Raw genomic sequence first — 13639 nt, forward strand, 5'->3', positions numbered from 1 at the left:
TAAAACCAAATGCAAGCCCTGTTGTTGTATCCCAGCATGGTAGAGAAAGTGAAAACAGTGTAAGTGTACATCTGTTTGTGGTGACATAGTAGATTACAAGCTCTTCAGGGCAGGAAATACCTCTTACTAGATATTTGTACACCTCCTAGCCCAGTGGGGCACCAGTCTCAACTGGGCCCTCTTGGTGCTAGTGTAATCCAAATAATAAATGATTAATTTATTCATTAATTAATGATTAACAAGCCAGATGAGGCAAATACTGCACAGATGAAATCCGAGTTTGAGAGAGAGTGTACAGCAGGTATAAAAGCTGATTAACTGAGATGGTCTGCTTATAAGGTGAAGGATAATTGTATTCAGTACCTTTGGGGCCCCTAAAGTGGTCTCTTAAGAGGGCACTATTTGCTGATTGTCTAATATGGGTGGCCTCTTGTGCAGGTTTCCCTGGATTGTTTGCTAAGTAAAACCAGAAACATAAGGACAGATCCTCAGCTGGCATAAATTGGCCTATAGTTTAACTGAAGTCAATGGAGCACAATTTATGCCAGCTGAGGATCTGCTCCACAATAACCCAGATAAAAAAAAATGAGGAAAAGTGAGAGGAAAAGTAAGAAGGGAATGAGTTGAACTCACTGAGTGAGTCACCAATGAGCAGACCCTCAGCTGATGTAGATCAGCAAATCTCAACTTCCCAGGAGCTATATTGATATATACTTGCTGATGATCTGGCCCTGAGACTTAAAGTATTCATGTTCCATTAAGAAAGCAAGAAAAAAATCCTGAGAATGTTGTGCAGTAAAACAACCTGAAAATATTACATTTTTCTTAAGTATTCAGGGGAGAACCATAGGTTACATTTGAAAAAATATTTATGATCTCCCTTCTGATTTCTTTGACGCTCATATAGATTTGAGGTACTGGGTTTGGAACACAGAAAGGTTTATAAAGTGAGAATTATACTGGAAATTTCTTTTTACCTTATGATGCTGTGGGAATTCCTAGACCTCCCCAAGTTTCAAGAGGAAAGCTTCAGATAGCCTCAGTTTTCTCTTAGGAGAGGAATTCGATCCTTAAATTATTCAGTCATAACAGAAATAAACTTTTGTTGGCAAAGAATTCTTATACTATGTGACATCTCCTAGCTCACAAAGAGATAAAGAAATCAATTCTTGTTGGATGTGCCCATAATATCACACTTAAAAGCTGAATTTTCTTAATATTTTCACTTGAAAATCTCATGGAAATACTTTCTCTTTGGTACAGATTCATCCATTGCATTCAGTATGGTGAAGCCAATCAAAAGCAACTGTATACTTATGCCTTATGTTATCCCTCTCTCCACCCAAAAGTGAATACCTCCTCCTCCCCACAAAAAAAGCAGAGCACAACTCCTAGACCAGGCATTCTCCTCCTCTCCCAGTCCTGCAGTGAGACGCCACATTCAGATGAAAAGGTAGCCCAAAATGGCCCTCTGCCTGAGGAGGGAATTGAATGTAGGTCTCATGAAGTAATAAGGTGGGCACTTCCTCCTCCTCCTCCTCCATTCAAAATCTGGCGGAGACCCTGCTAGGCAGCTTCTGGGCAGCATGGGTGAGATAGGCATTTACCCACCTAGCTTGCTTTGGGGCTTAGGCAGGAGATGCCTAGAACAGGGGTTGGCAACCTCTGGCACGCAGCTCACCAGGGTAAGCACCCTGGCAGGCTGGGCCAGTTTTGTTTACCTGCCGCATCGGCAGCTTTGGCCAATCGCAGCTCCCCCAGGCCGCAGTTTGCCATCCCAGGCCAATGGGGGCTGCGGGAAGCGGTGCGGGCGAGGGATGTGCTGGCCGCGGCTTCCTGCCACCCCCATTGGCCTGGGACGGTGAACTGCGGTCAGTGGGAGCTGTGATTGGCCAAACCTGCCGACGCGGCAGGTAAACAAACTGGCCCGTCCCGCCAGGGTGCTTACCCTGGTGAGCTGCGTGCCAAAGGTTGCCGACCCCTGGCCTAGAATGAGGCTGCAGCACGCATGCGCAGAGGCAGAAATGTAGGCACCTAGGGAACTTTTACAGTGAAAATGTAGGTGCCAAGTGAATTTAGGCACCTACAGGGTTAGGCAGCAGCCCAACAGGATTTTTGTAGATTGCAGTGGCACCTAATGTGGAATTTACACACCTACATACACCCTAAGCTGCCTGACTACAATAGAGGGGTTCCCAGCTCTGGATTGCAAGCAGAAACAGGCACCCAGCCATGTGGTCCACATCGCCCATTGGCTAGTTGGGCAGTTTCCACACCAAGTATGCTGCCTTTTGTGGATCCCATTCTTAGTCGCCATTCATTGTAGGAGCATAGGCACCTAAGTCAGGCTTTTTGGATCACAGACTTATTCCTGTAATTTCCTACGTGCCTAGAAGTTAGGCATTGCAATTCTGAGGATCCAGGCCTTATCACTGAAAATCAACATCTTAAAACCTGCCTTACAGGAGCTCATAGGTAACCAGTGCAGGTCCCCAAACATAGGTGCTGTGTGTTCTCTATCAGGCTCCCTAGGGGGCAGCCATATTCTGCAGCAAATCCAATTTGCCAATCAATTTAATTTTTAGCTCCATGCAGAGGACATTGCAATAGTCTAACCTAAATGTCATCTTTGTTATTGACCTTCTAATACAAACCTCCTTGTTAACATGGAAGGTCTGCAGCCAAAAACCCCCACTCATTTCCTTGCATAAAAGCTTTTTGACAATTTGGATTTAAATGATGATTACTATTCCTACCAGTCGTAATGTGGTAACAACCAGAGCTCCAGAAATCAGTATCAGGGCCCAGTTGCGCTCAACATTATACAAAACACATGAGATGACATAAATTCAAAAAGTTTACTATGCAAGTTGAAATGCATCTTAATAATAAATAAATACTTGGTGCTTTTCTGTTCCCTTCCATCTGAGCATCTCAAAAGTGGCTCACAAAAGTATCAGATTAAGCCTTATGATACTTCTGATGAGGGATAGTAGGTAAACTGTCATGGGAGAAGAGGGAAGGTCCTCTCATGGATTGGTGACTGGTTAAAAGATAGGAAACAAAGGGTAGGAATCAATGGTCAGTTTTCATAATGGTGAGAGGTAAACAGTGGTGGTCCCCAGGGGGCATACTGCGCCCAGTCCTATTCAACATATTCATAAATGATCTGGATAAAGAGGTAAACAGTGAGGTGGCAAAATTTGCAGATGATACAAAACTTCTCAAGATAGTTAAGTCCCAGGCAGACTGCGAAGAGCTACAAAGGGATCTCTCAAAACTGGATGACAGGGCAACAAAATGGCAGATGAAATTCAATGTTGATAAATGTAAAGTAATGCACATAGGAAAACATAATCCCAACTAAATGTATAAAATGATGGGGGCTAAATTAGCGGTTACCACTCAAGAAAGATCTTGGAGTCATTGTGGATAGTTTTCTGAAAACATCCACTCAATGTGCAGCAGCAGTCAAAAAAGCTAACAGAATGTTGGGCATCATTAGGAAAGGGATAGATAATAAGACAGAAAATATCATATTGCCTCTATATAAATCCATGATATGCCCACATCTTGAATACTGCATGCAGATGTGGTCGCTTCATCTCAAAAGATATATTGGAATTGGAAAAGGTTCAGAAAAGGGCAACAACAACTATTAGGGGTATGGAACGACTTCCATATGAGGAGAGATTAATAAGACTGGGACTTTTCAGCTTGGAAAAGAGACGACTAAGGCGGGTATGAAGGAAGTCTATAAAGTCATGACTAGTGTGGAGAAAGTAAATAAGGAAGTGTTATTTACTCCTCATAACACAAGAACTTGGGGGTCACTAAATGAAATTAATAGGCAGAAGATTAAAAAAAACAAAAACAAAAGAAAATATTTTTTCACACAACGCAGTCAGTATGTGGAACTCTTTGCCAGAGGATGTTGTGAAAGCCAAGACTATAATAGGGTTCCAAAAAAGAATTAAAGTTCATGGAAGATAGCCATTGATGGACCTATTAGCCAGGATGGGCAGGGATGGTGTCCCTGGCCTCTGTTAGCCAGAAGCTGGGAATGGGTGACAGGGGATGAATCACTTGATCATTACCAGTTGTGTTCATTCCCTCCGGGGCACTTGGCATTGGCCAGTCGGAAGACAGGATACTGGGCTGGATGGACCTTTGGTCTGACCCAGTATGGCTGCTCTTATGTTCTAAATGCAATTATTCCCACTTTACAGATGAGGGAAACTGGGACACAACAAAGTAAGTCTCTCACCTAGATTCACACATTAGGTCAGTATCACAGCCAGAAAAAGAGCCCGGAACTCTTTATTCTCAGTCCTTCATTTTAACTACACAAACCATCCCCCCAGCCCCTTGAATAAAACTAGAAAACAAAGTACCAGACAAGTGTCTGAAGGTCAGCCACTTTCCCCTGATGCCAGCAAAAACTAGCAGCATCATGGAAGCAATGAACTCACCCCCTCGTGGCATGCAGTGACCCCTCCAGCTCACGCTCACAGCAGTGCTGAAAAACCCTGAAAGGAGCTGTGTCCAGTCTCCCTTGACTGCAGAGTCTTTTTTGAGGGTAGTGGTGTGGGAAATCAAGTGATATCCCATAAGACATCACCCCATACACCAGCATTCCACACCCAAAGAAAAACCCCAGAGGCTAATCTTTAAACCAGTACCACTTAAACTACCCAGTTCATGCAAACTGCAAAAACACAGGGCTATTAATAAGATATGATTAGAAAAAAGCAATTCTGGACCCCAGGGTAATTTTTTAATCTCGCAATCTGGGATTTACCACTGACTGTCCCAGGCTTCCAGGAAACATGCTGTGACTGCATTATGTGCATTACATCCACGAGAATGTAGATAGAAAGGGCTTTTCCTGCAGCTGGCATCTTGCACACCAGGATATAGTCAAGAATGAATCACTGGATTCGCTATGATTCTTCATACAGACGCTCCCCGGGTTACTCAAGACCTGATTTATGCAAACTCGCACTTATGGAAAAAGTTCCATAAATCAGAAATAGGATTTTCGAGTTGCGGAAATTTTTGCGTAACATGTGGGTATATGTTTCCGACTTATGCAAAATCTGAGTTACGCAAGGCTTTCCGGAACGGAACGATTGCGTAAGTCAGGGGGCATCTGTACATTTCATCAGAGATTATTATGTATCCATGTACATGACTGATGGTTTCATGTAATGGGCAAATCAAAAGTATATGAGCGGAAGGAGGGGAAAAGTAACACAGAGTAACCAACAGTTTGTCACTTTGAATGTTTTCCTGGCTATTTGACAAATAAACCCCGCTGTCTAACAGTTACATTTGCATTTACCTATTTTTAATTTGTATCTATTTTATATTTAATACAATGGTTAATCAATCAATGATGTTTAAAGAACTCATGATTAATAGGTAATGCTTTCAGTGTGAGACTTCAGAATGCTGAAATTTAAGTAAAATTGATCTTAAAACCTTGGGATTGCAGAATTGCTCTGAGTTTTATTCCCTGGTTTCAATAAACAGGAGCCCAAAGGGTTAAGGAGGTTCAGTGCTATTGGTATGGCAAGTAGGATTCAAAGGGTCTATGCTAGATAATGATGACTAGGAAACCAAAGGGCTAATAATATTCTATGCTATTGATATAAAAGAAATCAGGAAGGTTAATGAGATTCTATGCGATGAATAAGCAGGAGTCAAAGGGTTAACAATGTCCTAGAGCATCTATATTGTAAACAGAAATCAAAAGGGCTAATTAAATTATAGGCTACTGATGTAGTAAGCATGAATCACATCTTTATATGGTTCAAGGCTACCGATATGGTAAGCAGGAATCAAAGAGTTAATAAACAGGTTCTATGCTACCGCTATGGTAAAGAGAAATCAAAGGGTTAATAGAATTCTATGTTAGAAATATGGTAAATGGGAATTGCAGGTCTAAAGGTGTTCTAAGCAGTGAACTTGCTAAGCACGTATGAAAGGGTTAATGTACAGGCTACATGTACTGAGCTGCTAATTGTAAAGACAGAATATTACTTGGAAAAACTAATTTGATTACCCAAAACTCCTTCTAAGGATGCTATGCTTGTGGCCATTCCATCTGGCAAGATATCTGGGAAACAGATGAATTGAACTCAAATTAGCGTAAGATTAAATCACTTGATTTCAACAGCCGGCAGAATCCTTCCATAGTGCTTACCATGCACAGGCTAGCTCTGCATTTCAACTTTTTCCTATGAAATCCAATAGGCACAGTAACCTGTTACTTGCTTTTTCATTTTCTGCCTCAGTGCTACAACTGAGTCATTCTGTTGCCCATGGCTCCTGGGTATACAGTGTTTCTGCAGCGTGCTGCATTATTTCTGAGTTCATCTGTCCATGTTATTTTCTGCTAATGCAGATGTGGGATTCGTTTTCTGATGCTTTGTAGACACTTGTCGAAAGCCATTTGGAAAGCCTAAACTATGCATAAATCTGCCGAGTGAATGTTTTCTTTCATTCACTTGCTCCTATTATTTGATTTCTTGTAGGCCTCTGCGACAGAAATGGAGAAAATAAGGTAAGTCAGACAGTTTATTTACCTCTCATTATAGTCAAGAAATATTCTAATGCACAATAGGTGATATAAGGTCTTGAAAAATATTTTGCTTAATATGATGGGTGTGAAATATTGGATTGCATGATAATGTGGCAGAGGAGAGCCGTGGTTTAGAGACAATAGAAAGTGAATGTGGTTCGGCTAGTAAATCTGTTTTGCAGACATGTTAATTCAGAAGGGGTATTCTACACACAAACATGTTTTCATTACCAGATGCAGAGTATATTTGATTATATAAATGTTGTAGTCACTTGTCCATTTACTGCAAGAGTATGCCATTCTGCTTTAATGAGAAAGGTGGATCAATAATTTATGAAGAATCTAAAGAAAATATAGGCTTGAATTCAAAGCATCTAATTACTGTGATTTGTTTCAACGTAATGCTGTAATATTGGTGTTCATTTCTGTTTTATATTTCTTGACTACCCAGATAAATCTTGTCTCTTCTGTGTTTCAAATGTTGTTATACCATACCAGCTTATGAGCACAGCTCCCTACTTTAAGCAAAGGGAGATGGCTTTTATAAATATACAAGTTTCCCATCTCATGTCCGAGTGTAAGCCTGCTTTGGGGGATATTGCTTTTGTACGTGTTGCAAAGGAAAAAAAAGAGAGCATGAATTGTAGCCATTTTTAATCAAATACAGTCTGCTAAATACAATCCACAAACATCATCAACCGATATATGGAAATGCTTAACTATTGATTATCCTTAAAATATTTTTACAAGGCTTATTTTCATGTCCAGTTATATCTACTAGACTTTCAATTTGTTTTCAGTTAGCAAGCCCAAATTCCTTCTCAGGACCTACTGAGGCAGTTTGAACAGCAGGGCTAACTGATAAAGCACAAATCTTAGATTTATTAACTTTAAAAAGGCTACTACGTTTGTTAAGGCAATGAAGGGAAGTTGCAGTACTCTGGGAACAGCTAGGGAAAAGCAGTAGTGCACAGTTGTAAGAGAACCCAGAGGTTTGAAGTTAGCATTTGGAGAATTCTGGGCAGGAAGCACAGCACAGTCCCTTGCTGAAGTTTTAGTTGGAAAAGAGTGGGAAGGATTAACTCTTACAGTACACTTGATCAAGATGCATGTTTTGGAAGTTCCTGGTATAAATTTATTAATTAAGTTGGTGCCAATTTTACATTTCTATGCAGTGTTGTCTCATGGGTGGTATAATTTATCAGCTTGATAAGTCACTTGTGTGATATAGTGTGGTAATTTATATAGAAAAGAACATAAATAAACGGCACAAATCCTCAAGTCAATGCGAGTTTGGACTGAGTAAAGACTGAGTAAGAACCTTGGGATTCGGCCCAGTATTAAAACAAAACTTTTACTGTATTGAAACAAGGATCTGACACATATGCACACCCATATTTTCAAGCACAAATTGGTTAACAGTGCAAGCAAATAATTGTTTCTGTACTTGTGTGCACAGATATGGGGACCTCTATAAATACTTCTCTCTCCCCCCCGCACTCCAAGCCTGTCTTGGTGTCTGCTTTTAATAAACACAGCTCTGGCTGTATTTGCAATAATAGGCTGTGGAGCCTAGGAGAAGAATGAGTTCAGAAATATATGCAACAAGGGCAAAATTTTGCTCTGAGAAGAGATACTTAGCAGCTGACTAGAAAATATTAACCTAAGGATAAACCATTTGGGGTTTATAATTATTAACCTAAAATATTAACCTAAGGATAAACCAGTTGCAGCTGCTATCCACATAGAATTCCATTGAAGTTAGTTACTCTGTGCATGGATCTGCTACAAAGTCAAACCCTAGCAGCCCAATGTCACCCCACTGAAGTAGATGGGTATTTTGCTATTGACTTCATTGGGAGCAGGGTCAGTCTGTACACTAGCATCTTGATATTTATAGCTTGTTGTTTACACTTGCTGTATATAGTATTTTACAAAGCAGACATTTGTTCCCATTGCATAACTCATCATAAGCACCCTCTGCCCAAGAGGGGCTCAGGAGTAGGACAGTCGGCCAAGATAGGTGGTCATTGGCAGAGCTACTTGGGGGTAAGTTGCACTGCTGCAACCTGAACTTTGCTTGGCTTATGCCAATCATAGTTGTCTCACACCTGAACACAAACTAAATCCACCTTCAGCATTTGAAAAAATGAAACACGTTAAAATACTATAGTACCGTCACTTTAAAGGTTTGGTGAACTCACAAGCCGTGTAAGATCTTGCCTTCAGGAGTTGAAAAAGTCTCACACACACAGGTGGAGTGTGCTCAGCATCTTAAGGCCAGTGCCCTTGGCCTACAAGGCAGTACTGCTTGTAGCTGAGAGGGTTTCTGGTGGCCGGCATGTGGGGACAAGTACAGTATCATGGTGGGACCCATTCCTATCTTGCCTTGCCTGTGCACACACTGAACTCTCAATGTGCTCTGTCTCTTCTGCTACCAGTTCCAGTCACATCCACTGGGTGTTAAGGTACAGAGGGAGGTGTCATTCATCAGCAGCTGGGAGGAGCTGGTGGCAATGTGAACAGCAGCTGAGATAAGGCAAGTGAGGAGAATAAGAGCCTCAGGCCACTTTTTTGGAACTAGGGTGACTGAGGCAGAGCTAAGACTTAAGAAAGTGGGAGGAAGGAGGTGAGGCTTACACCAGGACACAGAGGGAGAAGTGAGGGGAGAGAGAAAGAATCACATTTATCTGGATCTCATCTGACTGAGCTTCCTCAGGGTGAGCACTAAAGGTTAAAAGGGTTCTAGCATTCTATTCCCTATTTCAAAAATGAGCCTTTTAAGTATCAAAAATAAGTACAGGGACTCCACGCTTCATATGGCCCATTCAAACGGCAGCCCTTGGGAGGCCAAAGGCCAAATATCTGAAGATTTTAAAACCTTTTCTTATAGAAGGCCTTCTGTATTTGAGCAAACCCAATCATCTGAAGTGGCCTTGAGGAATGATGCAGTAGGTTCCATAAGACAGACAACTGCTGACCCAGGGATCTACCACACTTTGGAATTATTGTGGTGTTCTATTGGCCCAGAGCACTCGACTAGTAGTGGTGCATCATAGTCCTTTTGGACAGGGGAAGGAGGAGAAGGAGAGTGGGAGATTTTCAGAATTTAGTCTGGCATGTGGAGAACTTCCTACAGAAGTAGAAGCATGCTATTTTTCTGTAAAATTTCAGCTAGAAAAATAATTGCTAAATGAAATCTTCACACTGTGACTAATTCTTAGCAGTATAGAGTAGCGTTTACAATAGCTAGAGGTACCAATATATTAGGCAGGAAATAAGGCTAACTACTAATCACAAACCTCTTGGGGATCAGCATTTATGTTGGTTGGGTGTGCATGTTTATCCAGACACTTTAAACATTAATTACTGCTGAGTACAACCTTTTAAGCACAGTTTTTAGATTCATTGCTCAAATATGTCTACCAAGAAGGGCTGAAAGTTTCAGAGGTATGGTATGTAACAAAGTAGAGTTTTGAAATGTACATTATGTTCTGTTCTATTTAGGTTACTACTGTTGGAGCTGAGTGCCAGATTTTCTGGGTGATCTATAAAATTTAGCATAAATTAAATACAATTGTATTTAGCATTACTTAGTTGTTTTTTTCATGCTTCCAGCCTTGCACATCCATGTTTTTTGGTGCACCAGAATGTGGCCACTTAAAAGATTGTGCACGCAGATCCAGAGGTCAAAACTGATCAACAGTGTGGCCAGGACAGGGAGCCAGGACTCAGGGGTTCTACTGCCTAGTAAGCCACAGATCATCCCCCTTCAAATTATAGGGTAATATTTTCCTATTTTGCAAGGAAATTATTGTGAAGTTGAGTCTAAAAAGTCATTTCAGATCCTTGGCTAGAAGATGACCAACTCAGAATACAAAGTTATTTTATCTGTTTTCAACCCTAACTCAGTTTTTGATACTATCCCGTGTGGGAAAAGCTATTTTTCTCTCCAGGTAATCCTAGTGTGGTCAATAGGACTATTTGTTCAGTCGGGTAATGTTCAACGTGAATAAAGATATCAAAGTATATCCCTAAATTTAAAGTAGCAATCCAGACCGACCAGGAATCAATTCTAGACCCGCACAATGCAGAAACAGGATTTATTGTATGTCCCTATAAGGAAGGTTTAAATAGAGGACTCCCTCTGCTAATTCATTTTTTGCACCTCCTATTCACATTGGTTTGTGAATAGGAGGTGCAAAGATCATGACAAGTAATTAGTTTAATCATAGTGCATGGAGCAGTGGTTGGTCCCCTATTGAGGTTTTTACATTCTTTTTAGTATTAGTTGTAATCATTATAAAAGTAATAGGACTTCTATGACAATTCAAAGGAATTCAAGGCAGTCATTTCTGTAAACCACCTAAAGTCTCAACAACCCTGTGAGGGGAGCAGGTTCTGATCCTCAGATTTAAGATGACAAAAATGAGATGAACTGATTTGCCCAAAGTTCCCACTTACAGAGCCAATGATAGAACCACTCTCTCTTGAATTCTCATACTGTGCTTTGTAGCAGGATATTTGAACTGATGTGGGATAACTGATGAGTCTGCTTATTGACTGGTGCATTTTTAAAAGATAGCCAAAGACACCCAGAGCACTGGAGGAATGTTCTTATTGTAGTTGAGTAAAAAAACTGAACACACATAGACGATGCTGCATTCCCAGCACTTGTCACAGCTCTCTTCACATGCTAAGGCATATGCTTGCCTGCCACTAAATTCCTTCCATTCTGCCTTGCCCTCCTCTGTAGTTTGCTCTTTCTCCTACCACTTCTCTCATTTTTATTTTTTCTAATACGAATTTCCCCATTGAGCAGCACCAGCAACAGTGAGAGCCCTAGTGTAGACAAGCTTCTGAAGCCACTGGCGTTCCTAATGCTGTGTCATTTAATCCTGCTCACAGGAGTTCTAAACTGCTCAGTTCTCTCAGTCTCATCCCTGACACAACTATCCCTTATAAAGCCTCAAAGAGACAGGCTGAGAGCTCAGGGAAAGCCTCACAGGGATAAAGGAACAGAATGTATTAAGCTGTTACACGTTCACTGCTGCAGACAGGTTTTTTTCATAGACTCCAAGGCCAAAAGGGACGATTTTGATCATCTAGTCCAGCCTCCTGTAGAACACAGGTCATAGAGCTTCCCCAAAATGATTCCTAGAGCAGAGCTTTTAGGAAAAAAAAATCCAATCTTGATTTTAAAATTGTCAGTCATGGAGAATCCACGATCCTTGGTAAAATTGTTCAAATGGTTAATTACCCTCTCTGTTGAAGTAGCAGTTGCAGTTTGTTGCTCTATGGCTGGGAAAAATCCTATTGCCTGGAAACATGGAACAAGCAGAAGTGATGAAAGGCAATTAAAAGCGTCCAGCGAGCAGAAAAGTTGGCAGAGAGAACAGGACAGGATGAGGCCAGGTTGAATGAGGCCAGGTAGAACAGGGGAGGGTGGCCACATGAGATGACTGGGAGTAGAACAAAGACCTGAACTGATTCAGGGGTGAGCACTGTACTGCTAATCTCCTATCAAGTGGAGCACTACAGTGAGTCACCGAGGAAAGGGGTGTGCCTCCTTGATACAGCCTTACAGGTAATGCCTGGGGATAGAGAGGTGGGAAGAGACAAGGTACACGACTGAACATTATTGTTAGTAGATCTGGTCCAAAACAATGGGAACGTTTTTCACAAAGTTTGAGACGCCTGTATCACTTTTTGTGGTTGAAGTTTTTTTAAAACCAGTTCGGGAAAGTTATGGCTAGAAGAATCGATCTTTCTTCAATAAATACAAAAAATTGGGAAAATTTTAAACCAGCTATAATTATTTAGAACTTAGACTGGCAGTAGTGCCTGAGCCTCATCTGTCAGTGCGATGATCAAAGGTGTCTGGGGAAATTAAGGTTAGCAGTCAAGCCAGATGTATGGAGTTTTACCAATTTGACATAAGCACCTGCAACAAGAATTTTTTCTATGATTTTCAGGAAAAGATTGCAAACTCTGGCCCACAATCAGTTCAAAGGCAGTAACAGTCCAGTTTGCTAACCAAGACAGAGTAGGCTCTGTTATACTAGTAACTATGATGTAATTACTTGTTGCTGCTACAAAACAATTTGATTAGAAGAGGGAAAGGCTCTATTACTTTGCTACAGCCATTTACATTTGCAAATTTAAAAGACACCTCTACGCTACCCCACAGTTCGCTCTTTTGGCATGTGAATAGCAGAACTCAGAGAACTGTGCTGTAATTCCCATGAGCTGCCGGCACAAACTAAAACGGTTCCTAGTTCTCATTAACGGAGTCCTCTTCAAACCAGTCTCCATTAATGTGAACTAGGAAACTTTTCATTTGCACTCACAGCATCCACATGAGGGAGTTACAGCGCAGCACTTCGGTACGTATTGCTAGTCACACTCCCAAAGTCTGAACTTTGGAGGAACAGTGTAGACATGCTTCTAGTTGTCACTGGCAAGATTTAGGCAATTCAATTTGCAAATTGATCTATGATTTACAGACCAACTGTTAAAATTAGTTGAATATGTCCAGATGGACTTTTTTTAAAAAAAGGCCAGAATACAGAAACCCATTACGCACCCCCATTTTTTTTTTGCGGTGGGGGGGGGGTTAAAATAAAATCTAACAGGACTGAAATTATTTAAGGTTATAATGAAGGCCGAAGGTCAAATAAGGGTTTAGTATACAGCACAGGAGAGTATTCTAAGGAATCAGAAACAGGTATAGAAACACTTTCCAGAATTCATGTCTGAAAGATGAAATAGTGTGTGTAACTGAACAAAGCATGAAATGTTTTTTCCAATAAGGACAGCACTCTTGTAAATGGCTGTAGGACCTTTAAAGTTGTTTCTCTGCATGTATGTGACCATTCTGCTGTTCAGATGAAGTGTGTCAAAGCTCTTGTTACTAGATTACTCTAAAAATAACAATACCAAAAAGTTCCCATTTTGTTTAACACCACTCATGATTTTAGGTCTACAGAGTCTTACTGCTAATCAGCTAAAAATGGCCTTCATCTCAGATCAATGTATACTTACTCATGGTGT

At 40.9% G+C, this 13639-nt stretch overlaps 1 protein-coding gene across 3 annotated transcripts in view; it reads left to right on the forward strand.

Annotated features, from left to right (window-relative positions):
* Window positions 1-6438: 6438 nt before the first annotated feature.
* BEGAIN (brain enriched guanylate kinase associated) overlaps window positions 6439-13639 on the forward strand; it is a 173737-nt gene continuing 166536 nt past the window's right edge. For all 3 annotated transcript variants that reach the window (XM_045012435.1, XM_045012436.1, XM_045012437.1), the window contains exon 1: window positions 6439-6568. In XM_045012435.1, the coding sequence (XP_044868370.1) occupies window positions 6555-6568 (14 nt within the window). In that variant the 5' untranslated portion in view covers window positions 6439-6554. The remainder of the gene's footprint in view (window positions 6569-13639) is intronic.

Source organism: Mauremys mutica, chromosome 4, assembly GCF_020497125.1.
Source record: "Mauremys mutica isolate MM-2020 ecotype Southern chromosome 4, ASM2049712v1, whole genome shotgun sequence".
Lineage (NCBI taxonomy): Eukaryota > Metazoa > Chordata > Testudines > Geoemydidae > Mauremys > Mauremys mutica.